This window comes from Prionailurus bengalensis, chromosome D2 (genome assembly GCF_016509475.1).
Source record: "Prionailurus bengalensis isolate Pbe53 chromosome D2, Fcat_Pben_1.1_paternal_pri, whole genome shotgun sequence".
Classification (NCBI taxonomy): domain Eukaryota; kingdom Metazoa; phylum Chordata; class Mammalia; order Carnivora; family Felidae; genus Prionailurus; species Prionailurus bengalensis.
Genome location: NC_057351.1, coordinates 55,354,523 through 55,368,530, shown reverse-complemented (window position 1 = coordinate 55,368,530; position 14,008 = coordinate 55,354,523). Strand labels below are relative to the sequence as shown.

The following is a 14,008-nucleotide window of genomic DNA, read 5'->3' as shown; positions in this document are numbered from 1 at the left end:
GAAGGGCTTTATGGGGAGAACACTCGAGCTAGTGCATGCGGGAGAAGAAGTGTGACGAGGGAAGGCATTCCAGGTGAAGAATTACCAGTTGCATCAGTATGTGTTTGTTGAGTGAATGAATGAGGTTTGGATTTAATTTTTTATCCATTCTTGTCTCCATTATAACTCAAGACTCACAATACCATAATTGTATAATTCACAAGGAAGGGAATCGCCAACCCAAGGAATGCATGAGCAAAGAGATGGCAAGGCTACAATTTGGGAAACATTATTTCACAGAAGGGTCTCAAGACTTTTCTTTCCCTATGGCTTTCTATAAATAAATGCCTGTGAAATTTTTAGAAGTTATTGAGACATGCAGACAGAATAGGAGCAAACACTTAAGAGAGTTTTTCCTGAGTTCTGTTGGTAGCAAGAATTTGTATTCCCCGAATTCGTATCTTGACCTTTATTACCGGAAAGAATTTTGACTATAACCTATGGCTAATTTGAAGTCCTACCTCTATGTCGTGCCTCTTTGAAATTTTGTTTTTTCTTTTTACTGGTTTATTTCTATTCCTTAGATTATTTTTTAAGTGCCAAGTTTCTGCTTTCTGTTATCTGGATTTATATAATGTAATGTGAAAATCACACTAGAAGTTTATTGCTAATGTTGATATTTTCCAGGTTCATGGAGCCTGCAGTTATTGTTTGCCTGGGAGGAATTTTACCTTTTGGCTCAATCTTTATTGAAATGTAAGTTGTGGCAATGCATTTATGTTTTGAGGGATGTAATTTTAATAAGAGAATGTAGGAGTTAGGGTAGGTGTAGAGTCATCAGGAAGGCATCTAATAGAGTTAGTCTGTTAATTTCATGGCTCCCAGAAAGGGATCTAACATTATGTATCTGAAAGTATTTCCTCCTGTGATTTCAAATATTCAGGTGAAGTTTATACGTTTTTGTGTTGTGTTCTAGACCCTTCTTACCTAACAAGAGATCTTAGAAATCACAGGATGCATGCCAAAGAGTACTAGACTAGCCTTTGATCACATGCATGATATAAGGAATTGCTATTATATTTTTGAAGTATTTTTGAGGGTCCAGGGAACTAGTAAAACATTACCTGCCAGTCAGTCTAGTAGATCTTGATGTCTTCAGGTACGTAGTTATTCCCAGTCTTCTTCCACAGAGGCCTGCAGGAGTGCTGGAAAATGTGTAAGTGTTTAGGGGTCGAAGGTTTGCCACCTTGTGCACAGTTACTGTGCTTCGTACCTGCATCCTTGGTCACCACTGCAAAATAGAAGTCTTTTCTCAGCTTGTGTTCTGGTGTTGCTTGTTGGGAATGCTCTGGCATTTTTATTTAGGCAGGGTAGTTCTTTGTGTGGGACTTTCTCAGGGACTGCAGTCATACACCTCAGGCTCTTGCCCACGAAATGCCAGTCACTGTGACTGCACAGAATTCCCTTATACTTTTCCAAATGTGCCACTACTGATTGTCTCCTGTACAGTGGACACCTCCTTAACAGACAGGATTGGATCGGATAATTGGTTAATTGAAAGTTGGCTCATGTAAGGCTTATTAAAAAAAGATCCATACATAACATTTTATTTTAACTTAAAACAACTGAAGGTACATCTTTCACTCATTTTTTAAAAATATAGAACCAGAGTCTTTGATTTATATCTAGTCGATGTTTCGTCATTTTCCCGTTGACATTCATAATGCATCTTCTGTGTTTCCAGCCTTTTAAAAGTGGGGACAAGAACATAAAGACCTGTCTCAACCATTCTAAGTGCAAAATCTCTCTAGATTTGTACATTTCTCTCCCAGGCTTTAGTAGCTATCTCGCCCACACCTAATTTCATGTTGTTGTTTTTTAAGTGACTCACCTTATTGAATTTCTCCAAAACATTCACATAATGTTCATTGAAATCATGCATCCTTTTTGCTGTCATATTTATTGGTGTATGTAACATTCAATTAAGTTATCTAATTATACTAACAAGTACAGTTGACATAGATTTTGGGTCACCTGTGCTGGTCACCTGCCAGCTGTGAGTGTGCTGTGGGCATTAGTCAGTACCTTAGAGGAACTGGAGTGCACATCACTCTAGCTTGTGGTTTAATAAAGCCAGTTCAGGAACCTCTTCTATACTTCTAGCTGATACACTGCTTTGTGTCCTCACCCCGACTTGACCTCTATTTTTGCCTCCTACCCCTGTTCCTAGTACCTTCTGGATCACCTCTCTTCCTGCTTTGTTCCATTAGACAGCCTCTCTGCTGTATCCTTAAGTTCTCTGTTTTGACGACCCTCATGCGTTCTCCTCTTGGCAGCCACAGTGATCTTCCTAAGGTGTCAGTCTGATCACGTCACTTCTTTGCTAAAGACTTTTCATTTTCACTGAGGTAAGGTCCCCCAAATGCTATAACATAGCCAGTAAGGACCTTTGTAATACAGCCTCATTCGCTTCTCCAGCCTCATCTCTTAACTCTCACCCCTTCATTTGAAGTTCTAGCCATACTCAGTTACTTTGAGCTTTTCTAAATACAGTGAATTCCCTTGTTTGTAAGCTTTGCCTTTGCTCTTTCCTATTTCCATTCTTCTGGCTCCCCTTACCCCCATATGCCTCATTTATTATTCTCATTACTCCTCCCCAGAGTCCCACCTAACGGAACTGGCAAGATGCCCCTCTTAGGTTGCATTGGTAAAGCACGTGGTGCATCAGGACTGCCTCCTTACTGGTGTTCCCCACTTCACAGTAGTGTCCTTGAGGGTAGACACTGTCATCTTCATAGTTCTGTTCTCGCTGCTTCTTGTGGTAGGGCCTTCAAATATCTATTGGAAGCATGAGTGACAAATAAGTGAGCTAAACAGAGAGAAAAAGAAAAAGAAAAGAGGCTAAAGCCTCCTTTTCTAATGATGACTTGGGGAATGGAATTAGAGTGAAGGGTCTTTTTCTTCATGTAAAATGTTAATGCCCTTTCTTTCTCTTGCTGTCCTCCAAAAATAGCAGGAAGCTTCATTGAGCTTTCTTTTTTCTGATTATTTTTATTTTCCTAATTTTATACATTATTACTCTATCAAACCTACTTTAAAAAATTTAGTAGGGTGTTTATAAAATATAAATTACACTATTAGAATAGTGTTGCATCTAGAAAAAAAATGAAAGAATGAGAGAATTGCCTTTATTCGACAGATAGGAATTTTTAGCTGTGTTCATTTTTCTTTGCCATATTTTACTCCTTTAAGCTTCTAATGTATTCAGTTTGCTTAGAGATGGATGCCCTACTAAAAAATCTGTTCTTGGAAGATTATCCAAAAAAATATTTTTGAGAGATATTTGGAGGATTGAACAGATGAAAAAGGGTAAGACAAACTGTTGGAAGTTACTTGAAAGGAAATAACGGAGGGGCACCTGCGTGGCTCAGTTGGTTAAGCGTCCAACTCTTGATTCCAGCTCAGGCAATGATCTCACAGTTTGTGAGATCAAGTCCACGTTGGGCTCTGCACTGACAGTGCAGAGACTGGGATTCTCTCTCTTCCTCTCTCTCTCGGCCCCTCCCCCACTTGTGTTCTCTCTCTCTCTCTCTCTCTCTCTCTCTCAAAGTAAATAAACATTTAAAAAAAATAATTGAGATGTAAGTTAGATGACAGTGAGAACTGAGATGTGAGGCTTAGCAAAGGGGTGAGCTTCAAAAATAAAGACAACACTATGTCTTTATTGCATTTTATGTAGGTATTTCATCTTCACATCTTTCTGGGCATATAAGATCTATTATGTCTATGGCTTCATGATGCTGGTGCTGGTCATCCTGTGCATTGTGACCGTCTGTGTGACCATCGTGTGCACATACTTTCTACTAAATGCAGAGGATTACAGGTGGTAAGTACTTCTATCTGGGAAGAACCTCAGGGGCCGATAATATTTTTAAGTAAGATGCCGTCTGACGTGTATCAGGTAGAGTAAAAGATCTGTATAGAAATTTTGCTACCTAAGATAGTATAAGAAATTTTCATGTAAAAATGATGAAGATTTTAGAGGAAAAGTAGTATTAGCCAAAAAAAGTTTTTGTGCTCATAGTGGTCACTCTTTTACTTATTTTCACAAAGTACTTGATGTGGAAAGAACATTATGAGGAAGCATTGCTCTATTTTAAACAAAAGAAGACAGTTCTGAAAAGGAAGTGGTTTATTTAAGGTCATTTATAATAGGGAATCTGACAGAATTCAGAGTCTCTCCCATTTCTTAGGCTTTCTCCTTGATGATATATTTAAATGCCATCTATATGCATTTGTTTTTAAACATACAGAATTTTAGAGAATGTTCTTATAAAATTCTTTGCTTTAAAATCTGTTTCAGTGCCATTCATTCAAAAGAGTCACCTTTTTTTTCAGGCAATGGACAAGTTTTCTCTCTGCTGCATCAACTGCAATCTATGTTTACATGTATTCCTTTTACTACTATTTTTTCAAAACAAAGTAAGTGGAGACATTTTCTCATTTTGTGTTTAGGAAACTAAAGCTGTCGTTTAAATACTAGAATGTAAGAACAAAAGGTCGGGTATAGGGAGTATAGTCGATGGTATTGTAATAGCGTCGTGTGGTAACAGATGGTAGCCATACTTGTGAACACAGGATAACGCGTGAACTTGTTGAATCACTGTGTGTACGCCTGCAACTAATGTAACATTGTGTGTCAACTAACTATACTTCAACTCAAAAGCAATTAAATAAGTAGTAGAATTTAAGGTCCTGTGTTGAAAGTAAAAGTGGATATACTATATATATATTTTTTGTTTCATTTTAGGATGTATGGCTTATTTCAGACATCGTTTTACTTTGGATATATGGCGGTATTTAGCACAGCCTTGGGGATAATGTGTGGTAAGTTCTGAAGTTTTTGCAATATCATGAGTAAGTTTTTGAGATTTTTAGAATCAGAAAAATGCAGTAATTGGATATTAAGAAATTACATTCTTTTGCGTGATCAGGAACAACAAAGTAGACTCAAGAATCTGATTTCAGCCCTTTTGACTATTCCTAAAAAACTTGTCACTGATTCCCTTTTCACTATTCCTCAAAAATTCATCATTGATTATTTTTTGATATTTTATTCATAATAATTCTGTATAGCACTGTTTTCTGTACCACAGTTTCTCGTTCACATTGAAGTTTGGTATTTTTTTAACTTAGGCTCATTGGAAAAGATTATGACGTAAACACATTAAGGTGTTGACTGAATGTTTGGAAGTTTCTAGGACTATTCATGGAGATACAGAGTCCAGGAGGTAGTATCTGGGTTATAAGTACACAACTTGGGAGTCTGCAGACTAGGCTTAAGTTCTGGCTGTGCCAGGTGTGTTCTGTACCTTGATCCAATTCTGCAAGCTCTCCAAACTGTGTAAAATGAGGATAATACCACTGTTTTTTGGGTCTGTCACAATATTCCATTAAATAGAAGAAGTAATAGTTATTACCATATGATCGAGTCTCTAGCATGTGTGAAACAGCTCTAGAAAATAAAGAACTTTTGGAAGTAGCATGATAAATAGAAAAGGAATGGACTTGAGAGCCTGAGAGACCCAGATGAATTTTCCATGCTGCTTTTTTTGTGGCCAGGGGAAGTCATATGGAGGTCTGTAAATCTCATGTTCTCATTGGTGAAAGGGGCATATCTTTCAGAGTAGTTATCTGTAATAGTATCATGTGTAAAGCACAAGTGTAATGCAGGTCTGCTATCAAGTATTAAGAGATAACCTGTTATGTTCGAGACACGGCAGGGAGTGGGAAGAGCTGGGGCTTTTGGGGGTCAGTCCTAGGTGCAAATCCTGGTGCCCCTTCTTAATACCCATGTTACTCTGAACAAATTATTTAACCTTTCTTCCTCAGCGTTTTCATTTGCAAAACAAAAGCAACACCTACCTCAAAGGGTTGTGATGAGGATTCAGTGATTAGATGTGGATAAACAGGTCAATGACTGATGCTCAGTGAGTGGTGGCTGCTGTGGTTACTATATTGACAAGAGCTAAAAATCCTTGGGCTTCCTTCTGTTCTGGGATTGTGTCTCTGCTTCTGTAGTTTGTTCAAGCTTCTACATGTTGTGTTTTTACCTCCAAACAATTTCATGAACAGTGGTACCTTAAGGAAAACGCATACAAGTAACTTACTTTTTTTCTGGTTCAGGTTTTCACTTGATAAATGAGGCTAATTCCCTACTTACCTCATAAGGAATGATGCCAGGCTTAAGGACTAATCACTGTGGAAACATTTCCAGATAGTTTATAATTCATACCCTTCTCCTTTCTCTTTTATTTGCCATTGACTATTTTTTTTTTTTTTTTTTTAATTCCACCCTTAGCTATAGAGTAAGCAATAGAATAAGGAAGATATGATAATCTTGTTAAAAGCTAGGTTCTGGTATGACATCTGTGGACCTCTGGTGTGCCAAGATTGCTTTCTTCCTCCGTCAAAAGAATCCATTCCAAAGATGAGTGGTTAACAGAGGCAGGGGGATTAGGGGCATGGGCAAAATGGGTGGAGGTGGTCAAAAGGTACAGACTTTCAATTATAAGATGAGTAAGTTCTGGGCATGTATGGTGACTAAAGTTAACAATCCTGTCGTGTATTTTTGAAAGGTGCCAAGAGATTAGATCTTAAAAACTCTCATCACAAGAAAAAAATCATAATTATGTGAGGTGATGGATGTTAATCAAATTTATTGTGGAGGTGGGGCGCCTGGGTGGCTCAGTCAGTTAAGCATCCGACTTTGGCTCAGGTCACGATCTCATGATTTGTGGGTTCCAAGTCCTGCACTGGGCTCTGTGCTAACAGCTCAGAGCCTGGAGCCTGCTTTGGATTCTCTGTCTCCCTCTCTCTCTGCCCCTCCTCTGCTCACACTTTGTCTCTCTCTCTCAAATAATAAATAAACATTAAAAAAATTTTAAAAAATTTATTGTGGAGGTTATTTTTTACAACATACACACATATCAAACCACTACATTATACACCTTGAACAAAAACAAATGTTTTATGTCAACTAAAATCTGTCCCATTTTTATATAATCATGTACATGATCATGGACACACGCGCGCACACACACAAACACATATGACATTGACTGTAAAGCAGTAAAACTAACTCCACAAGCCAGAAGGAGAGACAGTTCTTTATATTATGGTCACATACTAAAGCTGCTGTGATAACCTTTCCTTGTGATACTTAATTAGTTAACCAACTTTGAGGGAAAGATGACTGAACTGAAAGGAACTGAAGGTTAAAACTAGCTATGTATCACATGGGAACATCCTTGTGTATCTCTAGGCAATCAGAAGTTTCCTTTAGTATTATTAGCCTGCCTTCTTTCAGAATGTTGTTCCTCAAATCCCTCTTTATTTAATCTGAGATCTTTCTTGATTATCACCGGTATGCACAGTTCAGCATTGTGCTCTCCCTCTCTCTCAAAAATAAATAAACATTAAAAAAATTAATTAAAAAAAAGAATACATTTAGTATGTAGTTACGGGAAATTTTCAAATATATACAAAAAAGGGACAATTATTTATATATATATAGGGAATCCCCACATACCACCCAGCATCAGTAATTATCAACTCATGGCTAGTCTTATCTTACTCATCTTCCCACTTTATCCCCCAAATTCTACAAAATAAATTATCACTATTTTCATTCAGTGATGTGTAGAATCATGGGATTATACAGAGGGTTAAGGGTTTTTTTTTTCTCTCCCCTATATGTGATCTTAGGAAGACCTAGAGAGATAATATCTTGACATTTACAAAGAAAATGAATTTAGCTAGTTTTTTTAGTGCTTTTCCTGTTGAAATTTCATCTTGTTGCTGAAAATCTGGGCACATTTATAGTTCCCTGCTGTTCTGGCAGTGTCCCAGCATTTATTCTTTAATGGGTTTGTGTGCCTTCAGTGCTAATCTGTTTTTTGGGGGGCAGGGGAAGCTGTTCAGATCAGCTGGTTAAAATGTCATCATAACACAAAAATTATATATGTTTATCAAGTTATATTGCTAAAATGCTTTTTTGTAGTCAGTAATTGAAAGAAAAATATTTGTTTTTTTTTTTAACAGGAGAAAAATGACTTAAAGTAGAAATAATTAGATTGTTATAGTTTTCACATTTTGAGCATAGCATTTTTAGTTTTAAGGAAATTAAGTTTAAAAGTGTATCTCTTCTCAAGACATTTTCTTTTCTAGAGTGCATATTTAGTATCTTCCTTTTTATAAAGTCATATTTTTATAAGTTTATTCTTGAGATACTCATAAGATTAGGAAAAATGATTCTCTAGGTTGATACTAGTTTGCTTTTAAGCACATCTCTGCTCAGAGGGGAACAATGTTTTATAAGTCTGGAATATTAGATTTGGTTATTGGACTAGTGTTCTATTATGTCAGTTAAATTTGTGATTTCTAGTTAAAACTTTACAGATTTTTAACGTTTTAAGAATTCAGGTTTATATTTGCAAAAGATATTTTCCCTTACTTTGTAAGGACTTTTCTTTTATAACTATTTCAAAATGAATTATCACTATTTTCAAGTGTACTGTAATTCATATTATAAAATAAATGTCTATTAATTGCAAAATTAGTTGGAAATAGGTTTGCTTTGTTACTTGGTGGGTTTTAAGAATGCTTTTAATATAATGGGATGGATGCCTGGGTGGCTCAGTTGGTTAAGCATCTGACTTCGGCTCAGGTCATGATCTCATAGTTTGTGAGTTCGAGCTCCACATCAGGCTCTCTGCTGTCAGTGCAGAGCCCACTTTGGATCCTCTGTCTCCCTCTCTTTCTGCCCTTCCCTGCTTGTGTTCTCCCTCTGTCTCAAAAATAAATAAACATTAAAAAGAATTAATTTAAAAAATAATACATTTAGTATTCAGTTACGGGAAATTTTCAAATGTATACAAAAAGAGGGACAATTATATATATGTATATACACATATATATATATATACACATATACACACACATATATATACACATATATATAAATGAATTCACTATATATAGTGAATCTCCATGTACCACCTATCTTGTCTTACTCATATTCCCACTTTATCCCCCTTTTATTCTGATATGAATCTCGGACCATTGAACCATGGTTCTTAGTCCTTTCCTCAGAAAATCCCATCACTTCTTAACTTCCGTTAGGTGTCATATGATTTGGGGAACATGTTAAAATGGTTTAAATGACCTAGGATAATATATGCTCAAATTTTAAAAAGACATGCTTTTTTAAAACATTTAACAAATTTTTGTCCTTATCAAATTATTCTTGCTTTATAAGTGATGTATTTTAACTCATAGCTATTAATTAGACATGTAATAACTGATAATTCTAAAAATATCACATGAGGTCTAACTTGGTGTATAACAGTATCAGGTGATTTGCAAAACAAATGATACAACTTTAATAAATTCAGAGTGAATACTAACATAAAGATGTAATCTTGAAAAAAGACTAACTTTCCAGAGCAGAGAGCATTTAATATTTATAAGTGGTGGATACTGCTCTGTATGTATTTGCTTCAAAACATCTTCTTTTATCTTTGCAGGAGCAATTGGTTACATGGGAACAAGTGCCTTTGTCCGAAAAATCTATACTAATGTGAAAATTGACTAGAGACCCAAGAAAACCTGGAACTTCGGATCAATCTCTCTTTCATGGGGTGGGACTTGCACAGCAAAAAAAGCGCAAGAAGAGATTTGGGCTTTCACACTGGGTACTTTGTGGGTCTCTCTTTCGTGGATGGCTTAACGTAACATCTGTTTCCATTGATCCTAGGTTCTTACTGACTGCTTTCTCCAACTGTTCACAGCAAATGCTTGGATTTTATGCAGTAGGCATTACTACAGTACATGGCTAATCTTCCCAAAAACTAGCTTATTAAAGATGAAATAGACCAGCTCTCTTCAGTGAAGAGGACAAATAGTTTATTTAAAGCATTTGTTCCAATAAAATAAATAGAGGGAAACTTGGATGCTAAAATTACATGAATAGAATCTTCCTGGCACTTAGTGTTTCTACATTATTGAAAAATGATGTTCCAGAAAGATTACTCTTTTCTCTTATTTTTACTGTCATCGTCAACCTGTTGTGGGACATTTTTATATATTGAATCTGGGTTCTTTTTTGACCTGTTTTTTTTCCCCTCAATTCAACTGCATCATTTTTTTTAAAAGAGAAAATTAAGAAATATTAAATCCTGCATGTAATATATCTGCTGTCATCTTAGTTGGACCAACTTCCCATTTATTTATCTTAAAACTTCAGTTCATTCTTAATTCCATCCAAAGAAGATACAGTCTGAAGATAGAGGTGTACTCTCTACAATGCAATTTACTGTACAGTTAGAAAGCAAAGTGTTAAATGGAGAAGATATTTGTTTTTATTAAACATTTTGAGATTTAGATAAACTACATTTTAACTGAATGTCTAAAGTGATTATCTTTTTCCTTCCCCCAGGTTAGTCTTACATCTTTTTTGGGTTTGAATGAAGGTTTTACATAAGAAATTATTAAAAACAAGGGGGGTGGGTAATAAATGTATATAACATTAAATAATGTATCGTAGGTGTAGATTCTCAAATGCATTTGGATGTACAGATTGACTACGGAGTACTTTTTTCTGATGATGATTGGTGTAGAAATGTGTGAATTTGGGTGGCTTTTTACATCTTGCCTACCACTGCATGAAACATTGGGGTTCCTTCAAAATGTGTGTGTCATACTTCCTTTGGGAGGGGGGATTGTTTTCTTCTGTTTCTTTTCTGAGACTCCTACAGGAGCTAAATTTGTAATTTAGAAACATTTAATTTTGTTAATCCTGTCTGGGGCACTTAAGTAACATCTAAAGCATTACTGCTTTAGAATGTTAAAATAAACTTTCCTGACCAAATTGTTTTGTGAAAATAGATGTGTTTGCAATTTGAAGATATCTTTTCAAAAGGCAATATTACTGAATGCAATTTTTTAATACACTGTAAACTATGCTTTTCTAATACAGGAGACCCACAGTTTAAAATCCCCAAACTTGCTTACATCTAGATCATCCAGTATAGTCATAAAGTAAATCATAAGCCCTTTGAATTAAATTGTGGCACAAAAATCTGTTCAGGTTGATGTACTGTGTAAAGTGAGTATGGGGTAAAAGTGGTTAGCTTACTATTGGATGAGCAAATAAAGGTTACAGTTTTCTAAGAGAATTGATTTTAATTTTGAATACATCTTTCTGGAACTATCCATAATGTGAAGTTTTCCTAGAACCATTGAGTTTCTAGTTTAATAGTTTGCTATGCAAATGACCACCTAAAACAATACTGTATATTGGTATTTTTAGAAAGACTCAAAACCGCTGTATTTAAACTTTAATGTGAAACTCATGCCATTTATAGTTACATAAGATGTTTTCATTACAAAATATTTCTATAAATTGACTCTGCATCCTATAATGTGGTATGTAAGGACTATAAAGAGTGAAAAGTTTGATTTCTTACGTTTACATATGGCTGACCTGAACAAACAGGAATTTGATCAGAGGCTGTAGGTAAATCCTTCTTCAAGCCAAAATGTTATATTAAATACAATCTACCGGTTCTTCCATTTTCTCTTCCTTCTCACCTGCCTTGAAGATCTTATAAGAAAAGAAACTGAAAGTCAGTATTTAATGGCTTATGTAAGTTTTTACTACATGTACAGTACTTACAACAATGTATAGTCTTATCTGATGGAATATAAATTGGACAGCAAGCTTTTGTCTTAATAAAATGAAATTTGTTTCTCATGAATCTTGCAGGTAAGATGTAGGGATTTAAGAAAATGAGTGCTTTAGCTGCTTTCAGGTATACCAATTCTTTTTACTAAATTGAGCCCTATTTCAAGTTCTTTGGAATCTTCAGTGAAAAATAATTTTCTAATTTCTAAATATATTAAGAATGTCATTAAAAGGAATATAAATTGCCTTGAAAGTCCTTTAGAAAATTTGTTTTGGTTTATGCCTTCATGGAGGGGCTGGCTATATGTTTGTCTTGAAGAAGATGTAATCCATAAACAGTTTAGCTCCCTAGCTCTTGGTTATAGAGTAGTGAAATAGAATATTATTTAAGTTAATTAAAGGGTGAGGTTCTTACACTCCATTAATGCTGTGTATCTGTCTTTCATTTGTTTGCTCAACACTTTGAACACTATCAAAATCTAAGGGTAAACTTTTCTCCTTGTATCTATAAGCATGCTTCTGAAATTTAGCTACAGTGGTAATTAACATCATTATTCATCTATCCTTATATAAGGCCAGGATAAGGTGGAAATAGAACAGTTGGAGGTATGTAAAGTATTCTTTGGTATATCCTGTTGGGCTCCTAAATTGTACTGTGTTTGACAAATCAAGCCCCATCCTCTTAGAATTTATTATACTATGATTGATATCTCAACTTAGTGAATGGTACCATTGGGTGTTTTCCATTGACAGTGGTTACAAAAGGTGGTTGCTGCAAATTTCAGTTCTTCCAAACTCCCATTTTATTTAGGGTTTAGCCACAGATTGTATTCAGTTTGTTAAAGCTTTTGTTTCCTAAATGTTTACTAGCCACCTTATGCCAAATGTCTTGCAAATAATATTCCTTTAAGATTTCTTGGATTTTTACAAATGTTAAAAAGAAAATAAATGTATTAATGTAATTTGTTCAGAAAAAGCTACATACTGAAGGGCTTCTGTATATGAATTCTAGGAAAGAAAAACCTATTTGTAATTTATACCCTGCAGTTCCATCTGGGTTTTTAAGTTTAGATTTCAGCATGTCTTAGTGCTTCAGTCTATTGATTTATGGGAACATGTAATAAATAGGAGCAGTGACGTATGAAAATGCAAGTATTCATTAATGTTTTATATCTTCATAAAAATTCCATGGTTATGAAGCTGTATTTTCGCAATCAAGATGTTAAATAGATTGGAGAAGTGAAAATTTATAAAGATTGTTTGGAAGTGTGTCCAGAAATAGATGAGATTTAGAGGTAAGGTAGATCAGAAAACGAACATAGAGCTGTAGAAATTTTATAAGATTTAAATGCAGCATGAGGACTAACTCTAGTTCTCTCTTACGAGCGTCTTCTGAGAGCCGTCTGATTTGACAGTCTTATGGGAGCTGTAGATGGAATTGTGCAAGGACAAAAGTAAAACTTAAGTTCTTATTTTACTGTATCAGGAAATGGGAATAGAGGAACTGTCATGGAAGCGGCTTATGTATGAGTATAGGTGAGCTAGGCATGCAGGTAATTGACAAGGCAGAGTTTTGTGTATTTGCCCCAGTTCCTCAGTTTAGGTCATTTGAAAGTAAGATCTTAAGGCAAGGAACAAAGAACATGGAATTCTGTTTTGAAGGATAACAGTATATGTGGAAAAGCAGTCCCACTTGGGCTTTGCATCTGTGTTAAATTTGAAGCTATAAATCCCCACAGAACACGGATAGTACCAGTTGGAAGGAAACAGTTATTGCTTGATGATTACTTCCATTTTGTACACACCTTTGGTTTGTGTAGGTTATATTCCAACTGGCTTTTTAGTACTAGATACCCAGTATATACTGTATCAAATACATTTGAGGTTCTAATCTAGTCTGTTAATCTAACTGAAGTTGAATTTTTAAAATAATAAAAAGTTAAATGTATTTTCCTTGGATGCTTTATTTCTTTCCTTCTTGAAACAAGTGAACCAAACATAGAGGATAACCCATTATTATCGGTATGCATATAAAGGGTTACTGATAGCCTTCCACAAACAGGAGTCAGCAAACTTTTGCTGTAAAGGGCAGATAGGAAATATGGAGGCTTTGAGAGCCAGACGCAACTACTCTACCTTTGTAGCACAACAGCCATAGTAGGCAGTCCATAAACCAATGAGCACGGCTGTTTTCCGGTATGACAATAAAAACAGCCAGTGGGCCAGTTTGCTGACCCCTGAAATGAAGGATTTAAGATTTGCTTTTTCTCCCAACTTCTTATT

The 14,008-nt window shown here is 35.5% G+C and overlaps 1 protein-coding gene across 1 annotated transcript in view; it reads left to right on the top strand.

The window, feature by feature from the left end:
• Positions 1 to 13,673, top strand: part of TM9SF3 (transmembrane 9 superfamily member 3) — a 75,102-nt gene extending 61,429 nt beyond the window's left edge. The window contains exons 11-15 of the mRNA XM_043597121.1: positions 667 to 735; positions 3,719 to 3,865; positions 4,378 to 4,461; positions 4,790 to 4,866; positions 9,567 to 13,673. Of these exons, the coding sequence (XP_043453056.1) occupies positions 667 to 735; positions 3,719 to 3,865; positions 4,378 to 4,461; positions 4,790 to 4,866; positions 9,567 to 9,634 (445 nt within the window). The 3' untranslated portion in view covers positions 9,635 to 13,673. The remainder of the gene's footprint in view (positions 1 to 666; positions 736 to 3,718; positions 3,866 to 4,377; positions 4,462 to 4,789; positions 4,867 to 9,566) is intronic.
• Positions 13,674 to 14,008: the final 335 nt, after the last annotated feature.